Raw genomic sequence first — 19,749 nt, 5'->3', positions numbered from 1 at the left:
AAATTTTATTTTGGATCCCCAAAATGTAATGCAACTTTCAAACACACCTTGAATCACACTGCATGACACTGGAAAACTCCCACACATGCCACGAGTCAGCAGAGGGGATGCTTGAAACCGCACATAAAGCGGTGGCCACAGCAGTTTTGTGGTCGAGAAGTGACGTTTTAATCACTTAATATTCTAAAATGTTAATTTCCTACATTTTACTGGGCCTGTACCTCACAATTTAATTTTCAGCAGTGGACACAGCAGCAGGTGCCCACATTTAACTGCTGTAGTAACTTAGGCAACATTCTGTTCCACTAAAAAGTATTTTGCGCTTTGAAAACAAAAAAGAATTGCCATTTACTTTCTCTTCCCTTTTCATCTGCCCAAACTGACGGTGATTTGTAACTAAAAAAAACGAAAACAAAACCAACTAAATAAAACTGCTTTCTTTTGAAGTTTATTTTGGATAAAATAGTTGAAGACAGTACATCGTACAAAAGGACTAGAAGATAACTTAGTCCTGGCATCCTGACATCTGTAAGCTTTCACCAGCTAAGGACTCTTCACATGCAGTGAAACCAAAGTTCCCTGTTGCACAAGAGAGTAAGATTTTTCTCCATCAAAAACAATGTAGTCACATAAATATATCCTTCCAGCCCTGCAAGTCTGAAGCAACCAAAACTCCATAAATGAGAAACCACTGCCTGCTCAAAATATCTGTAATATTATGCAGCGATAAAAATCCCCCACACCTGGACAGTTATCGGGTAACCACAGCTTTCAGCCAAACAACAAGTGCTTGAGTTATTCCATTGTCACGTTCAGTTTACAGATCACGACTCCAATTCTGCGAAACCAAACCAGGAAGAAGTCCGACTCCAATTCTGTGAAACCAAACCAGGAAGAAGTCGAGCCAAAGCGCTTCAGCTACGATAGACACTATCTCCTGTCCTTTTTACCAGCTTTCCTCTTTCCCGAGAGCAGGTGCTTGGGTTTCATGTCAAACACATGTCTGTCTGCCTCCCCTTTCCTCCCCAAGCGATTCATCTTCTTCTGAGCATTCTTCATCATGGTCTTGGCTTTCTTCACCATCTATAAAGGAGAAGAAAAACACGTCAGCTGTGGAAAATCTAATTTCCAAGCATATTTCCATGACCTGTTAACACACTGTCTGAACAGTCCGGGTCTGTGCTGTGGAGAGAAACCCTGGTGAGTCTCACTCACACCATGTTCCCGTGGATCCACCACAGCACCTGCAGGAGCTCGACCAGTATCTCCAAGATGGAAACTACCCAGACAAGTCTCGTACCTACAGGGACCAGATACACTCAGACCTGGACTTCCTCTCAGACACACGGGGACACTGAGATTCCGGCCCATGAAACTACTCCCATCTGACTGACAAGTGTCAATGCTGGTGTTAAATCCAGACTACCAGATGGAGGCGGTGTGGTGGAATGGGAAACTCGGGCTCCCAAAAGGGAGACTGCTTCTAAGTTTATACACAAACTTTCTCACCTGAATTTTCAAAATGCTAAACCTAATCATTTTTGTGTTTATTTAAAAAAAAGAAGTTTCAGCAAAAGAGACGGTATACATACTAACCTTGACATCCCGGAGACCAGAGACATCACGTGGGGTCCGAGAGCAACTGTGAATCCGGGCCACAGACGTGGGTGGGACAGAGTCTTCCCGCTTCCTTTTCCGTGTGACGCTCCGAGCTCTTCTGGCCTGGACCACATAATGGGCCTGAAACACACAGAAAGCAAACTTCAGTGCCTCAGGGTCCCAGCCTTAGGGACAAACATGAAATTATTACAACGAGGGGAGAAGGCACATGGAGGGGTTTTTAGAACCATCGTCAAATAAGTTAAATACATTTAAAATACACATAGTTAACTTCACATTAATTATTGGTCAAACTCTTTTTTTTTTGGTTGCATTGGGTCTTTGTTGCTGCACACGGGCTTTCTCTAGTTGCCGTGAGCAGGGGCTACTCTTCATTGTGGTGCACGGGCTTTTCATTACGGTGGCTTCTCTTGTTGCGGAGCACGGGCTCTGGGCGTGTGGGCTTCAGTACTTGTGGCACGCAGGGTCAGTAGTTGTGGCACGCAGGGTCAGTAGTTGTGACACGCAGGGTCAGTAGTTGTGGCACACGGGCTCTAGGGCACAGGTTCAGTAGTTGCGGCGCACGGGCTTAGTTGCTCCGCGGCATGTGGGATCTTCCTGGACCAGGGCTCGAACCTGTGTCCCCTGCATTGGCAGGTGGATTCTTCACCACTGCGCCACCAGGGAAGTCCCAAATATTCTTTTTCACTTCCACAGCTGCTTTAAGTTACAGAGCTGATTTTAACTCCATTTAAAAAACTTTACTTAGAGCTGCCTGTTCAGCCACATTAGCAGCACAGTTTATGTAAAGAGCTGTCTCTCCTTCATGCCCCGCTTCCAGGATCATCCGCCTGAACTCAGTGATGGCCGCCTGAAAGCTCAGCCTTGTGGGTGCTGAGATCCAGCTCTGCAAGCCAGCAGCTTGGCACCCGGCCCGTGGCGCCCCCTCATGTTACTGTTTTGAAATAAGATGACACGATGTGAGAGGCAGGCACCCTAGAGCCCAGCACCTGATAAACAATCCAAAGTCAGAAGCCATATGTGAACATGAAAATAACACCCCATGTGAGCAGGATATGCTCACGCACTGCTGATCAAAATCTGAATTAGTCTAACACAATGTCATCCTTTGTTTCGGAAATTCCACTTCTTGGAATCTGTTTTGAGAAAACAATCCAGAACATGAAGACGTTCTTTCACACAAAAATGTGCATTCTCCAGAGTAATTCATCAAGCAAGAAAAATTGGGATCCTGAAAAAGGTATCTGAAATGCCTTCTAACCCCTGGGTTCCGAGAAACAGCTTTGAGCTATTTACAGCCTACGTTAACTCTCACGCCAAGAAACTCCAGACCACCTCACGTTTACCTGGTGTCTAAACTGAAGCTCTATGTGAAGACATCAGTCACCAAAATCAAAGTTGCAGCTCAAGTACTAAAAACTGCACAAAACAACATAATTCTCAGCACAAACCCCAGAAGTGCTAACTCCTCTGTAACCCACTCCTGCCCTGGTTCCCAGGACGGCGCTGCCCCACCCATGGCTCTGAGGCCGTCTGCACTCACGTTGTCTTTGTTGTCCATGTCGACACCAAGACTGCGCATCTCATCCTCCAAAACCTTCCGCTGAACCTGAAGGCAGAAATGGACATTGTTTTAAGAAAAATTAGCTTGATAAAATGTTTAAAAAAAAATTTCAAGGGAAACCGTACCTTTTACAATGATCCACGATACACTTATTTTAGAAATTCTTTTACTTGGGCTCATGTGTATGTTTTTGTACAACTCATTAAATAACGTGAAAATTAACATATCCTGGGCAATTTTTCTGAGCGGGACGACATACGTGTTGCCCCTGGATTCCGCTCAGCTCCCCGGGGATTCCCACATGCAGACCCCAGAGGCCATCATCTCCTCCCAAGCACACGGAGCCCCACGATGGGGGGGATACAGCGATGGCCACGTCTGTCAAGAGACAGTCATTTGCCACCACACAGAAACAGTATTTCGAACACATGAATAGCCTCCATGGAGAGGTGCCCAGCATCCGACATTTTCCCTCCTGCCCCATCTCACTCTAACTGCCCTGCACACCATCCTCTTTCCCTGGGGAGCTGTGCCTCCAGACAAGAGCACGGTGCGGGAGGAAGAGGCTAAGAAGACGGACCTGAGAACTGGAAGGACCCTGACACCATCTGATCCACCTGTGCCTCAGTGTCAACTTCCCCGTCCTAACCAGTCACAGGGCCCAGTTAAATCACCTTTGGCCCTAAGTTAGATTGGGTTAGTTTTTCTGTAAATTGTAAAAGATGACTCCTAATAAAGAATTAAAGAATAAGAATGTGTTAATTGGTGACTTTACCTCTACAAATTTATGCATAACTCACAATCTTCATTTGTACAGCTACAAAGGGGTTGAATCCAACAGTGAAAGTCACCAAGAAGGGGTATAATACTCAGAATATGAATGATCAACACTCACTCAACCTCAAAAGCCAACTTATACCAACAAAACAAAGTGAAGCATGTTTAGCATGGACCATACAAGACTCCAATACACAAAGAAATAGGTGACGCTCTTGGACATGACACGACACTTGCCTTCTTGGCTGTCCGAGGCATCCTGGGTCCCTGGGTGTCCTTCTCTCTGGACTGCAGAATCTTCAACTTCTTTTTTTCCCTAATCTGTTTTGCCAGCTGTTGGATTTCTGCCATTTCTTCATCTTCAGTTTCAGATTCACTGTCATACACTCCAGCAGCTGTTCTTAGCTCTTCTTCTTTTTCCAACTCTTCCAATTTCTTTTAAAAAAGTCACAATTAAACAAAGCCAACAATGAAAAACTCATAAACAAGTGTAACAATCTTTATAGAAACCAGGTTTCCCCTAAGCCTTTCGGGGTATGATGAACACCCGGGTCCAGACTCACGTGGGCCTCGCCCTCTGTGCCAGGGCTCACCTCCCCACCAACAGGCTCCGTGCAGAGATGAGCACAAAGACTAAGCCGACAGCCACAGACTATTCTGTGCCACTTCTTTTCCTTCTTTAGAAACAACCACTCCCAACTCTGAGGTTAAAACGTGTAAAATGTTCCCCTCGCTCCCAGCAGGTACATGAAAGACCCTCCATTCTTGAAGAACTGAGAACATCAATCTGAACTGGCCTTGGACCACGACAGCCCGTGTATCCATCCCAAAGCCATCCCAAACACAAGCTCGTTGCCCATACAGTTAATAAAAATTTTAAATACATATAATGAATAAACCTTGACAGGAACCCGAGTCAGAGGTATCCCCATCAGTACTAGCGTGAAAAGGCATGGGGAGGGAGGTTGGACGGGAAGGCCAAGTCAGGCCATCTGAGCCCAGACTACAGAAACGGGATGCCACAGAGTAAGAGACAAAGCAAGAGGCACAACTGAAGAGGTTAAGACATGAAATATAAATTAAGGATGCCATTTGAGAACTGAGGAGTGAATAACAAGGGAAACAAGGAACATATGTTACAAATATTTATAAAATATTTTTTTAAAAACTTGGCTGGCAGTTCCTCAAAAAGTGAAACATAAAATTACCTTATGACCCAGCAACTCTACTCCTAGGAATCTGCCCAAAAGTGTTGAAAACAGGCACTCAATACTTATCCATCAACATTCATAGTAGCACTAATCACAATACCCAAACAGTGGAAACAACCCTATGTCCATCAACGGATGAATGGATAAACAAAATGTGCTACACATATACAATAAAATATCACTAAGCAATAAAAAGGAATGAAAGCTCTGACACATGCTACAACATGGCTGAACCTTGAAAATATTATGCTAAGTGGAATAAGATCAACATATTGTAAGACTCCATTTATATAAAATATATAAAACAGGCAAATCTAGAGAGACGGAAAAGAGATTTGTGGTTGCCTGAGGCTAGGGGGAGGGGAGACTAGGAAGTGATTACTTATCGAGTACTGGGAGTTACTTTGGGGATGATGAAAAGGTTCTGCAACTACACAGGGGTGGTGGTTGCACAACACCATAAAGGTACTAGATGCTACTCAGCTGTACACTTTAACACATTAAAAAAAAAAAAAACACTTGACTCAGGAGAGAAAGGATAGCAACTAAAGGAGAACACAGGGTCTAAGAAGTTTTTGTTTTCTGTGGACACTCATATGTTAAGAAACAGCAAACAAGGAGAGGACTGAAACAGGAGGCAGCTGTGTGCCGGGGCAGAACTTGGGGAAGACAAGGGGTCAGGCGGGGAGCGAGCAGCACCTGCAGCCAGAGGGGCCCACATGGGGTGGCGACGAGGGCGTCCACGCCCCGGGGACTCCCTTATGAAGTGAGGCCGCCCCTGAGACCAGCACAAGAGCTCGGGCGGGAGGTCTAGGAGGAAGGGGAGAGCCTGCACCAGCACCCGATGCAGGGACACGGTGCTGCGTGTGCAGGGCCCCAAGAGGCAGGGCCCCCAGGGTCTTGGTGGGCATAGAAGGAACGAGGGCCACGGACAGAGGTGAGTGGAAAGTTGTGTGCGTGTCTTTCGGTGGTCGTGTTAAAGAGGAATAAAAGTTACATAATTTAACTAGTGATACAAACCTGCATGATGTCAGGATCAATATAGTCGGCTATGTTATGGCCTTCCCAGATCTCAGGTATCTTATCATGTTTCTCAGATGAATTCATTATATCCCAGTACTCTAAAGGTCAAAGAACAAAAAGTTTATAGTTGTTTTTAACATCAACTACTGTGTGCCCCAAACGAGCCACCACTTACACAAGTCCTACACCTGTGAAGACAACAGAGCACTTGTGTTCAACACTAGGTAAGCAAGGTAACGTGCTCGACCAAAGGATTGCTCCAAGCACATCCTAAGACCCATCAGTACCTCAGGATCAAGTGTCCAAAGGCATGAACAACAGATTATCAACAGTATCAGCCTGGTCCAACACTTATATGATAGGTAAGCTACAGAAATGATCACTCACAGAAAACTACCTGGAAGGAAGAAATCTCAGAGTCCTGGCAGTATGCAACCTCTCACCTTCAAGAAATTAAATTAACAAAATGCTGGAAGACTTGCACCCATTAATGCACTTTCACATTTTTCACACAACTGGCATCTGAAAACAACTATCACATTTGAGCCCTTACTTTGAAGATCCAGAATATAATCATCTCCCATTTCCAGCTCAATGTCCCGTTCCTGCAATGAAAACACAGTTTTCATCAGCACTATTTGACCTTCAGATCCAGAACTGCTGGGCCCCCTCCCTTCCCTGTGGAATCACCCCTCCTCCAACCGAAGAGCCAATCCTTTCAGCACCTGAGGCGCAGCACCCATTTCTGGTGGGAAAGCTGTTTCTGCCACTGGTGGACCTGGCACCTCCACCCAGGAGGGTGTCCAGGCCCCAGGGGGTTTATGCTCCAAAGCCCTGCCCCACACACGCTCTCCAGCGCAGGCCCATGGGCGCTCCCGTCACTTACCCGCCTCCTCTTCGGCTCCCCAAGCTCCATTCTCTTTCTGCGTGCCACGACTCCTTCAGGGATGAATGGGGGCCGCTCCTGAGAAGACATGAGTGGAAATACCTACATGAAATGCCTTGCTAAATCAAAACACAAAGATGAAAAACCACAAGCAAATTCTCCATCTGCAAGGGAAACACAAAACCACACCCAGACCAACTAAAAACCAAGATGATCTGGGGGAGACAGGAAGGTGCAAGGCCAGTCTGGGCAAGGAAGCTGGGAAGGCTCCGAAAGCCAATTCTAAAGTTTATTTAGAAAAAACAAACAGTAAGAGAATCAAGAAAAATTATGGATGAAGAAAGCAGTACAGGAGAAATAAAGCAGATCAATGAACAGGAGAAATTCAGACATAAGCCCAAGCACAGAAGGGAATCTGATGGGAAGACACACCATCCAGCCATCAGTCCTGAGATAAACGATGAGCTGGGTGAAGACCACCACCTGCTTCCCATGAACAAGATAAAATCACAACTAAATGAAGACTTCTATTAAAAAAAAAGGTAAAATTTTAAAAATTGAACCATCAGAATACAGAAGAAAAAATACCTTTGACAAAAAGAAAACAAATCTACAGAACATACAAGAGTCTGATTTCCTTAATATATAAATTACAAATCAGTAAGAGATAACCTAAAGAAGTGAAAAAGCAAGTATGTCAACACCAAGATATATATCCTGTTCCACGTGATGTTCACTAACTGAAAACAATCATGTTGAATAATCACTGAGTGTGACTGCCTGAAACTACAGTGTAGAAATATCACTTCTTATAATGTAATTTCCACTTTATTTTGGGGAAAAAAAGTGTGGTAATGAAAAAAACTGAAAACTGGTGTAACTTTTTGAGAACAAATATGATAAAAATCATTAACAACGTCACTGACAGTGATCTTTACCTGTATTGTTAATGCCTAGACTAGCTGCCAAAAATTAGCGTTGAATGAATAAATACATAAGAAACATTAAAATAAATAAAAAGGGGGAATTCCCAGGTGGCCTAGTGGTTAGGATTCTGGGCTTTCACTGACATGGTCCTGGGCTCAATCGCCGGTCGGGGAACTGAGATCCCACAAGCTGTGCAGCACAGCAAAAAAAGAAAAAAGAAACACATCACAACAATGGAAGCATCTTTAGTCCGTCACACTGACACAACAGGAAGTGTGCATTCTCAAACCTTCAGAAGTATAAACCTGCAAGGCATTGTTGGAGGACAATGACATTTTCGATGCCATGCCTTAAAATTCAGTCTACAGATATATTTGCAATTAAAAACAGAGACCTATGTATGAAAACGTACCCTTGAGCACTAGTTTTTAATAGCAAGAAAATGAAAAACTTGAAAGAAAATATATTCCTGTGTTTTAAAAGAAGCTTATATGCCAAAATGTTTCAGGACAAATAGACAAGCTGAGAGTTACAGTAATAGCCTCTGGTGGGGGAGCAGGTTTAACCCGGCTCTTCATACTCTTCCTCTCACCGCTTCGATTCTTCCTGACATACATGGCATAACTTTCATTCTGAGAAAGATGCGAGAACACCCGGGAAATCCACTACCGGGGAGGCAGGCGCGTGGGTCCCCACCAGCCATTGCAACCCCCTGCCTCAAGGGCCTCCACAGGCGACTTTACCTTGTCATCTCTTCTGCTGGGAACAGCCAAATGCAGTCTGTTCAGCACCTCGTTCACTTTATTTCCTTTCATTTTGGTTTCAACTCGATGAGCCAAAAGCCTGTCACAAGCCTAAGGTGAGAAAACGTGGCACCAGGTCACAGGGCACCCGGCAGAGCCTCATGTTGCCTTCTGGAAGGAACCAGGAACCAGAGACCCCATAACCAGAGGACGGTCCCCAGGTTTGGAACCTGCTACGCTTTTCCCTCAGAGGTAGCATCTGATGGCTGAGTGCTGGGACCCCCAAGGTCCAAGTAACTGCCCTGAGGCAGACCTCACGCTCCGGGACGGGAGAGGGTGGGCCGGGTGTGGAGGGGACCTCTCTCTTCCTTCCCGGGTCAGGGTCAGGCCCAGCCCAAGGAAGAACCCTGAGGCAGCAGGACTAAGTGAAAATGACCTGTGCTGGGAGTGTGAGCATCTCTTCACATGTTCACTGGGCGGGTGGGGGCCCCGGGATTCATCTCTCAGGCGGAGCTACTAGCACTCAGGGTTGTTAACACTCAGAGAGAAACATTCCTGTCGAGGAAAGGGATCAACCCTGCTTGTGAGGAAGCACTGACCTCTGTCTTCACTTTAATAACCCCTTCCTCCGTCAGGGTGCTGGTCTCCACAACAGAAAACCCTTCAGCCTGCAGATCTAGAAATATTTTCTGGGAATACAAAGGACAAATGAGAGCTGTGTTTATCCCCAGTTCCCCATGAACAAATCTTACTTCTCCTCAAATGGGTGCTATAAATGCTAATTATAATTAACACATCTGTGGTTTTTTAATTCTTTTGAAGGACATCTCCCCAAAACAGTTATTTATTTTTCCCTAAATTCAGCTGTGATTAAGAAAATACAGGGGCTTCCCTGGTGGCACAGTGGTTAAGAATCTGCCTGCCAATGCAGGGGACACGGGTTCGAGCCCTGGTCCGGGAAGATCCCACATGCCGCGGAGAACTAAGCCCGTGGGTCACAACTACTGAGCCTGTGCTCTAGTGCCCGCGAGCCATAACTACTGATCCCGTGTGCCACAACTACTGAAGCCTGCGCACCTAGAGCCCATGCTCCGCAACAAGAGAAGCCACTGCAATGGGGAAGCCCGTGCACCGCAATGAAGAATAGCCCCGACTCACCGCAACTAGAGAGAGCCCGCGCACAGCAATGAAGACCCAACGCAGCCAAAAATAAATTAATTTTTTTTAAAAAAGAAAAGAAAATATACATTACGGGGAGGATCAAATCAAACTACAGCAAGCAAACCAGAGGCTCTCTGGAACATTCTGTGAGACTTACCCTTCTGAAGAGAACCTTGAGAAAATTAAGATACCGATTTTCATAGAGAATATTCTCAATGCTGTTTTTTATAAAATACCTGGCCTCCACAGACTAAGATAATTCCTTAGAAAACGATACAGCAACGTGTACGAATCCAGCTATGAACGAACCACCAAGACCCCAGGACAAGGGACTTCATTTGCGCCTCCACCAACGCCACCCGACACCTTGCTGCCGGCCTGACCATGTGACAACGCTCAGACACAGGTGGCCAATTCACAACAGTCAAGCTTCTCAGGAATGAGTTCTGCTCCCCCCACTCCCTGGAAAGACCAGTCATACCACCTACCAGCATGACCCGCATAAGACACCGCACCTGCCGCCACGTGCCTTGTGCGAGATGGGGCAAAACCTGCACTGCAGCTCCAGAGACATCAGTCACCGACAGACCCAGAGCAGGCCCCACGCGGTGCTGACCAGCGTTCACAGCACCCGCAACCCTGCTTCCCAACCCAGTGATGCAACTGTTCCCACCACTGAAACTCCATCATAGCTGGCAGTGGGGGCAGGACTTGGGCGTGTCTAACCCCAAGGGCTGAGCTTCCGGCACAAGGATCACTCCTGACCTGCCCTCCCCTCCACACTCCAGTGCTCTTAGCCTGAAAAACTGAGATCACCGAGTAAGTATCTGACCCTTTCAAAGAAAAGAGAATTCTCTGACATCAGCGTTTACATCATCAGTAACGTAGAGTACACGGCAGTGCCCAGGGACACCAGAATGGCTGTTTAAACACACCATGTTCTCACCAAGGATTAAGTGTTCAAACAGCACCAGAGAGAGCCAGAGACAAGAGCACAGCCCCCCTAGAGACCCTCTGCTCAGGCCAGACAAGCGCAGCGCCTCTCACACCAAACGGGGCCTTGCAAAGTGGGCTGCTGGGCCTCCCAGAGTCTGACTGCGGAGGCCCGGGGTGTGCCCTGACTTACGACACATTACCACCGAAAAGCAACGCCAACACTGCTGGTGGGGCCACGAGACAGAACCACTGGACCAGCGCAGAGCTTCTCGAAGCATTTGTCCTGAGAGATGCCTCCTGGGGACGGACACAGGGTCAAACAGCTTGAAAACCTAAGGCTAACGACGTTACCTGCCACCTGGAAAATTACAGCAGACACGACAGGGTCACGGTTCTGGAAGGTCTGCAGACACTCCTCTTCCCTCACTCACTCAGTCCCCAACATCTCCCCACAGAATCTGTGAAGGAGGTACTCCAGTAACACCCGAGAAATGCCTCCCACTAGACACTTCGCTGCAGGTACTGCTCCAGAGCAGCCAGCAGCCCAGGCCCAAGGAACTGAGGCGAACCTTGGGGGTGCTTTGCTCGTTTTAAGGCCCCAACAAGAGAGGCAGCCCCTTCCAAACGAGCAGTCTCCTGAAGGCTGCTGTACTGACCACATGCACAGCCCGCCCCACAGCCTCTGAGAGAGTAGGAACCAGGAAACCTCATGGTCTGTTTGCCATGAACGGGCTTTCATAAGGTCATGTCGACTCAATCAGTGAGGACATTATCTCAGCTGCAAAACAAAAACCAGACTAGCATCGCTAACATTCCTTTTCAACTCTGATTGTGTAAGACGAGATTCAGAATTAGTAGGAAATATTGAAAACATCAAGGTGATTTACCTGATCGTCCTCAGAAAGTTCAGCTATTCTCTTCACGTCACATTTGTTTGCTACAATGATAAGAGGCTAGAATAAGAAAGAAAAATAATGAAATTATTACCTTCACGCTGGTTACAAACTAAAACACTGGTCCCCACACTCACCTTATTGACAAAGAGCGGCCTGATGTTCTGGAAGAGCTCCAGCTGCTCCCCGAGTCCGTGCCCACACTGCTCAGACAAATCCATCACGTAGAGAACCGCGGCTCGCAGGTGAGCCAGTGCAGTGATGGCTTGCATCTCAATGGTGTTGCGATCCTCCAGAGGGTGGTCCAGGATCCCCGGAGTATCCACCACCTAAGGTCAGACTCGTTACTCCAGAGCCCATGTCTGCACAAGCTGCTTGCCCAGCACAGGCCGAGGGCGCTGACAAACCCAGACCAGCTCTGACAAAGCTGGTAAAGAAAATGCAGGGCTCCCAACTGACCACGGTAAACAAACAAGGCAGCAGGGGAAAAGGACAAATTAAGTATGAAAAACGGGTGAGGGGGCTGCAGAGCTCATTGAAGAACGAACTTGCCAACGACCCTGAGAAGGACCCCTCTTTCCATTAGTGACAACATAGAAACACTGGGATAACTGCTCCCACATGCTAGGAATGACATCACCTCTCATAACACTAAATTCAACTATGGAAACAGGCTGCGTCACGCTTGTAAATGGTTTCTGATGACCGGCCCATCAGAAGCACCACCATTTGCCAAGCGCAGAAGGCTTGCTGGGAGCTGCCGCGTCCCCCGAGCTTGGTGGAGCTTGTCCACGGGGACGTTCCCGGTGACCCCCCAGCCTTCCCTGTGACCCTGCATACACTGGGACGTGGGCAGACACTAACTAGTCTGTGGGAATCCCCGGAATCAAACTCCAGGAACAAGGCCACGACTGTCCCAGCTTAGACAGCTCTCACCTGCCAACGCAGATACTTGTAATCCATGTGCCCAACAAACAGAGACTTGGTGGTAAAGGCATAGGGCTGGACGTCCACATCTGCTCTCGTCACCTGGAACAAACCACAAGTCCTGTACTGCGTATCCTCTGCAACAGAGTAAACGCGGCACCTACGTGTTATCGAGACTAACTGCTGGGGTAGGAGAAAAACAAAAAAAGCCCCACGAGATTCAACCTCACAGGATTCAACTCTGACAGGAGTCAGCACCTCAGCAGGCGGACGGGATCCTCTTCTTCAGGACCCGGGCTACAGAGGCAGTGTATGAATCAGGCATCAGGGAGCAAGGAAGGCCCAGCACCTGGAGGACACCAACCAGCTCCTCCTCTCACCCATCCTGGCCCCAGCGACGCCCAACAGAACTTCCTGTGATGACGGGAACGCTCTACACCTGCACCTCACAACGGCCTGCAAGCCACGCGGGGTCCCTGAACTCCTGAAATGTGGTCATGAGACTGAGGACTGAATTTTCTGTTGTTGTTTAATGTCAGTTAATTAAGCGGCCCGTCTAACCCCCAAGGCCTGGCTCACAAGCCCTGGAGAGGTCAGCTGAGACACTGCAGAGCTCAGCTGTCGCTGTGTCAGTGCCACTTGTAGACAAAACAAAAACCTACAAATCTGCAGGAGTGTTCTTAGTAGCAAAGAGCCACACATGTAACCATTGTTTTTTTGGCACCTGGGCTGTTGCTGGTTGTGAGCTGACACTTTAAACACAGTTTCTACTCCATTCAGGTCCCTGAGCTCAGCTAAGGTGCTGCGTTACTTAAACAGTTCCTTTAACTCTGATAATAAACTAAGTAAAGGGCAACCACTTCCCACTACACAAACCAAATAGTTTACATGCAAGTTGACACAGCAACCCGGGTGACATCACCTGAGAAACACCTCTGGAGCCTGGGAAGGCCAGTTCAGCAGGCACAGTCTGCACGGTCAACAGTGACTCCCTGGCACTACTGTTCCCGGGACACACATGTCCATGTGTTAACAGAAACGTATTCAAACGTCTCAAATCCCTTAGAAATTTGTAGGACACAGACAAAACCCAAAAATAAAATGGTCCCCATAACTGCAATATCCATCCAGGTTCAGGGTCGATCCTCGAGGATGGGAGGAAGAATGTTTTGGGCCCAGGGCAGTGCCGACTAGAGGACTGACTGCAGCCGGCCTCACCCCAGGCAGTCAGGTCCTTGGTCACTGCGCCGTCAGGCGGACCAACCTTATTGATGAAGCTGGACTTGCCGACATTCGGGTACCCACACAGAAGCAGAGTCCTTGTATTCGGGTCAATGGTCGGCAGACGGGACAGATGCTGACGCACTGTGAGAAGTTTACAGTAAACGTGCTTAATTTCATAAGAAAACTTAAGAAACTCAAAGCTGAAGATCTGCTCAACTTAGCTGTGCACCCCAGGACTGTGGTCACATCACCCTCACTCCAACATTTATCATGTATGTGACTGAGAGAATACGAATGAACGGAGAAGGGACGAGCTGCGGAGGCACCGGGCATCCAGGCTGTACCAGGAATCCTGCTCCCAGGCCCGACAGCATAGATTCCTATCCAACAGGTACAAGATGGGGCCCAAACCACACAACCCAGACAACTGAGTATGAGAGATGTTTGAAAGAGCACTTTCAAGCGAGTGTGTGTGCCATCACTTCCTGGCTGGGCAGCAGGCTACTTTCACGTAATGAGAAACCCACAGGGGCCTCGTCTGCTCCAGCGACACCAGTGGGCCACCCTGATGACCTAACGGCTCACTGGAAGCACTGTTAAAGCAGCCCAGTGTTACAATCTTGTCACAAATTATTTGCAAGATGCTGGGAGGGGTGGGGGGGGGGGTCCAAAACCAAATCAGTTAAAAACACTTGAAATGTAAAAATATATGCATGCAAAAAGGCAAAAAATTGTTTCAATAAAAGTCCTACTACAGGGCTTCCCTGGTGGCGCAGTGGTTGAGAGTCCGCCTGCCGATGCAGGGAACACGGGTTCGTGCCCCGGTCTGGGGAGATGCCACATGCCGCGGAGCGGCTGGGCCCGTGAGCCATGGCCACTGAGCCTGCGCGTCCGGAGCCTGTGCTCCGCAACGGGAGAGGCCACAACAGTGAGAGGCCCGCGTACCGCAAAAAAAAAAAGTCCTACTACATTAATTAAGAAATCATCCTACTGAAAAAAACTACCAGGTAACAAAACTGGAGTAGCAGTTTGATGCTAACACGTTTTACAAAGAAATGCACCATATTGTCAGTAACAGGTAAAACTATGGGTCACTTTATTTTTATATGTTTTATTACTTCCCCATGATTTATAACGTACATGCCTTACCTATTAAACTTAAAAAACATAAATTTTCTTAATAGTGCTACTAGTGTGTAAGCATGTTAAGTGCTAGCTGCTTTTTCAGTAATATCTAACCTGTTAGAATTTCTTACAGGCTAGGCTGGGAAAAATAATTTGATCCTCTTATCTCTAAAACAAAACAAAAATAAACATTTTAAAAATAACTTCTTGACAAGGATCAAGTACGTTAACAGAATGCACTAAAACCTGTTTTTGCTGATGCATAACAAGTACCTTGTTCCAAATATTCCAAACTCTGCTTCTGTCTTCTGATGATAGTACACATGCGCCCAAGGGCCGCACGTTTCAGCTGCTTGCAGCGGTAGAGAGAATCACCGTATTTCATAAGCCGCACGTAATCTTTAGCAACACTGAAAGACATAAAAAGAAAGGTGTAAGAGTTTTCTCTTTTAACAGTAACTTAAAAGATACTACATTAAGAAAATACCTTACTTGTCCACTAAATTTTTGGCGATATTTATTTGTCCTAGAGCCAACTTGTAATGATCCTTGTCATACAGAATGTTCATCAAATCAGCATAAAATGGATGAATATCCTGTAACAAGAAAAACAAAGCGGTCATTTTGCTCCAGCAGTTTCTCCTCCCAATATATGAATAACACTTGAAGAATAATTTCTTCGGGAAACACATCGCACCTCTTACTCTTCCTCACCCCCCCAGGATCTTCTCCCCAGTCCTCTCTCCTGTTCAGTGACTGTTTAGTTCACAGAGAAAAATGCAGTCAGCAGGGCAGCCAGGCCCATCTCCATCTGAGCACCAGAGCCCTCCCCTCACCACTCAAGAACTGAGCTGGAGAAATTCTTCCCTGTCCCATCAACCTTATGCTATTATTGCCCCAAAACTTTTTAAAAGTTTTAAAACTCCCTTGAGCCCACAATCCGCCCATCTCTGCTCCTCTTCTTAGCAGACGCTTCTCAGCTCCTCAGCTCTGGAGCCACCAGTGCCCTGGCGGCCGTGCTCCCCACCTAGGGCTCTCATCCCCACAGACCAGTCCTCCTTCGAAAGTCAGTCACAGCAAGGCCAGGGAGACTGGTCCCAGGCTCCACTGCAAAGGCCGCTACACAAGTCGCCTCGCCCCACCCACACCCCCTCCGACCCGCCTCCTGGACCTTCCTGTTCCTTGAAGACACCAGACTCTGGAGCCCGGGGCCTTTGCACTTGCTGTTTCTGTGCCTCAGTGCTCATTCCCCAGGTAGCGCACAGCTCTCGCTTCCTTCAGGGCTCAGCTAGTGGCCCTCCCTCTTCTCCATACCCATATGACACACATGTTTTCATGTTTATTATCACTTCTCCCCCACTAGACAAGATAGGGGCTTTAAAAGTGACGGCTGAACAGACACAGCAATCGTTTAATGAATGATAATCTACTCCAACATTTTACTCGAAAATTGTTCTCAGATAACTTTAGTTTGAAAAATAAAAGCCAACAGGAATAGAATGTTCATAAATTTGAACCCCTAATGTATATTAAAAAAAAAAAGATACCAAGGATAAAAAAGATAAATTTTTTTTTACAAAGAACAAAATTCTGGTGTTGATTAGATCAAAGTATTTTCTGTTTGCTCACATCAGGTGTTTCCTGGTGTCTTCATCTCATTCTTACTGCCTTCTTTATCCCCAGGTACTTCCTGAAGTACACACACTTTCCCAAGAAACTACACCCTCATCCAGCCAGTAGTCACTGTGCACCTATCAAGTCCCAGAATTTTGTAACAGCAATTTCTGTCACATAAATCAATCTCTTCTCACTGCCTTAACCCACCTTCAGGGACTGTTGTAGGGCAGTGGCACATTTAGGCTCTCAGGCTGTACTGCTGATCCCACATCCATCACCTCCTCAACAACCCTGCAGCAGCGTCACCCCACACAGGGACACCACAGGCAGTGTCCTCTCTTGCATCCTACAGCTAAACACACAAGCAAACTGCTCTACGCAACAGAGCTCAACTTTGGGGGCTCAATGTAGAAGGCGGCTCCCCACGAGACTGTTTCTTGCCCGTGAAGAAAGTACATAGACAGTCGTTAGCTGATGAAGCAACAACATCACAAACACTGCTGGGCCTCAAGCCACTGGCCCAACTTGAGGCCACAGGAAAGGGAGCCTTGGAAAGAGGGAGGAGAGGAAGCACACAAGCCGCCAGAAGCTCGGGCTCCTGAATTCAGTCCACAGCTTTCAGAGCTTGGGTTGGCCCCTACAAGTCTAGAGGTTACAGAAAAAGCCCGAGCGAGGCATGCTCTGGGCCCTCGTAGATGGACTTTGACCGGGGGAAAAAAGATACTAAGGAATCAAAACACCTGTACTCTGTTCCCAGTTTTGCCACTAACTCTCAGAGTAAACTTCAACAAGTCAATTATTTCCTCTTTCCTTCATTATCTCTAGACAGACCTTGTTTAACCCTGTCTGAAGGCTCATATTTACATAATCACTTATGTTTCCCAGAATCACTTACATCCAATTTGGGGAAATCCGTCAGAATCTGTGAGAGTCTGTCATGGTAATTCTGCTGAGTAAATTTGACTTTCCTCATATAAAAGTGTCTAATGCGATGGATTTGATAATGTTTATGGATAACTGTTGGAGTCTTTCGTTGAGTCTTCGACAATGTTAAATCAATAAAGTCCTGCAATTAAATAAAGTAAGACACAGTTACACCAAAAACATCTACTTTCACCCACTTATTTGAAACCATCTTAAAAGACTAATATTTAACAATACGATATATTTTAAACTACAAACACATTTTCTAATTAAATCTTCACTATAAAACGTGCTCAACTTTATAGTTCCTGGCCTTTAAGAAACACTCAGCAAATGGCTGCAGAAATAAATTTTATCCTACGCTTTCTTCACGTTATCCTAATTTCTAAATACCTAAGAACCTCTGAAACGTAAGTAGCCAGACAACTCAAGCATAAATTAGAAAAAAAAATTTTTAATGAGAAACAGTTCTACTGTTTCAGTTTGCGTATCTGTGGCTTTGAAAGTACATAAAGTAACATATAAAACTAAAACCCACTATATACAATTTCCTAAGGTAAGGTGACTAAGGCATGTAAGGTGACTACCAGAGGATATAAAAGACTTCTGCATGAATTCCCCAGTGCAAACTAGCCAAGAAGACAGATGCCGGCAACACTGTTAGCTCCGGGAGGGACGCCGCGGTCTCGCCTCTGACCGCGACCCCTCTTCCATCTGGCAGAATCCACGAACCCTTTGGAGACAGTTCAAAACCTACCTACTTCGTAAAGTTTGCCCTGACTCTCCCCCTCTTCTCTGGGGAGGACCCCAACATCTGAAGAGGGACCCTAACCCCGGGCAGCCCTAATTTCTGAGGAAGGGCCGCCACCCTCTCGGGAGACCCCTAACCCGGGGGCCCTAATCTGTAGAGAACATGGTCTAAGACGGGGGCCTGGTGGAGGAGGCGACCCCTCTCAGCCCAGCGTTACAAACCGGACCCTCGATTCCCATGACCCGGCAGAGAAAAGTGTGGGCGGAAGGGCCCTCGGGGCCGCCTACCTTGGCGGACGGCACCACCGTGATCTTTTTGAAGTTGTAGTGCGCCATGCCTGCGATCAGCCACGAGGGATGGCGGCCCGGACTTCCGCCGGGGTGGGTAGAGGGGAGGGCCAGCGGGTAGGAGGAACTTCCGCCGAGGTGGACGGGACTTCCGCTAGCTTTGCGTCACTTCCGGGCGCTCCCTACGTTTCCCCCCCCCCCCGCCCGGCTTCGGCGTCGCACAGCGCCCCCGCCCGGCCGGAGGAGGGGTCACGGGGCCGGGGGTGGGGCTGAGGGCGTGCGGAGGGCGGGAGGAAGACCGCGGGGAGGAAGTGGTTTTGAGGTTCAGTCCCTGACCCTAAAGGAGAGGGTCCTGAGAGGCCTCCCTGGGGGCCTGTGCTCCCCCCGACGGTCACCGGCTCCAGGGCCCGGCCGCGATCCCCTCTCGGCCCGGATCAGGGGTCTCGGGAGCCTCGGGGTGTCGGGGTGGTCAGAGGGGCTCGGAAGGCTCCGGGGGCCTCGGGGAGTCTGGGATCTCGAAGGGCCTGGGGGACTCAGGATCTGAGGAGGCCAGGGGCTCTGGGCACTCAGGATCGGGGAGTCTCGGGGGCCGTGCGTCGCGGCCGCTGGCGGGGTGAACGGAAGGTAGGGGGGCGCGAGGGTCTGCGCTTTGCGCGCTCACGCCACCTCTGCATTTGTGAGCGCGATAAATCTTATTAAATAAACGCCGTTGAGGCTGAATCGTCTGCAGAGAAGGGGCCCGTCTCCCTGCGGGCCGGAGTCCGCGCTGGCGACCCCACCCCCGGCCCGGGCCGCGACCCGGGCCCTGGGCCCTGGGACCCGCACGACCTGCCAGCCTTCCCCTGACCTGGGCCGTCAGCCGCAGGCCCTTTGTCAGTCGTCATTTTCTCTGCTTCCCGTCTTCTCAAGACCCTCTCTTCTATCCCGTGGCGTTTGTGACTCCGGCTCTTAGTCTCTCCGCGCCCCTGACCGTGGCTGACTTACCTGCCCGCGCCTCGCCCTAACAAGCTCCACCTGGAGCTTTTGCCCCCCTCCCTTTGCTCTGCCTGCCGGGGTCTCGCCGAATGCTTGTATGGACTAGACATTTCCAATCAATTGTGTAATGTCCACCTACATGATTCCAGATATGGCAACGCAGCATTTCTGAAAATCA

At 48.0% G+C, this 19,749-nt stretch overlaps 1 protein-coding gene across 1 annotated transcript; it reads right to left on the bottom strand.

Moving 5' to 3' along the window:
• Positions 1 to 432: 432 nt before the first annotated feature.
• Positions 433 to 18,729, bottom strand: GTPBP4 (GTP binding protein 4). The gene is made up of 17 exons (XM_067699870.1): positions 18,597 to 18,729; positions 17,530 to 17,700; positions 15,510 to 15,613; positions 15,291 to 15,427; positions 13,933 to 14,033; positions 12,678 to 12,770; positions 11,879 to 12,070; positions 11,736 to 11,801; positions 9,351 to 9,440; positions 8,752 to 8,862; positions 7,082 to 7,159; positions 6,749 to 6,800; positions 6,193 to 6,293; positions 4,199 to 4,396; positions 3,164 to 3,229; positions 1,597 to 1,740; positions 433 to 1,083 (listed from the first exon to the last, which is right to left on the bottom strand). Exons 1-17 carry the CDS (start codon positions 18,642 to 18,644, stop codon positions 931 to 933), a joined length of 1,905 nt encoding a protein of 634 aa, XP_067555971.1. The 5' UTR covers positions 18,645 to 18,729; the 3' UTR covers positions 433 to 930.
• Positions 18,730 to 19,749: the final 1,020 nt, after the last annotated feature.

Source organism: Pseudorca crassidens, chromosome 1 (assembly GCF_039906515.1).
Source record: "Pseudorca crassidens isolate mPseCra1 chromosome 1, mPseCra1.hap1, whole genome shotgun sequence".
Lineage (NCBI taxonomy): Eukaryota > Metazoa > Chordata > Mammalia > Artiodactyla > Delphinidae > Pseudorca > Pseudorca crassidens.
The sequence above is the reverse complement of the archived record's forward strand: the minus strand, read 5'-3'. Positions and strand labels throughout refer to the sequence as shown.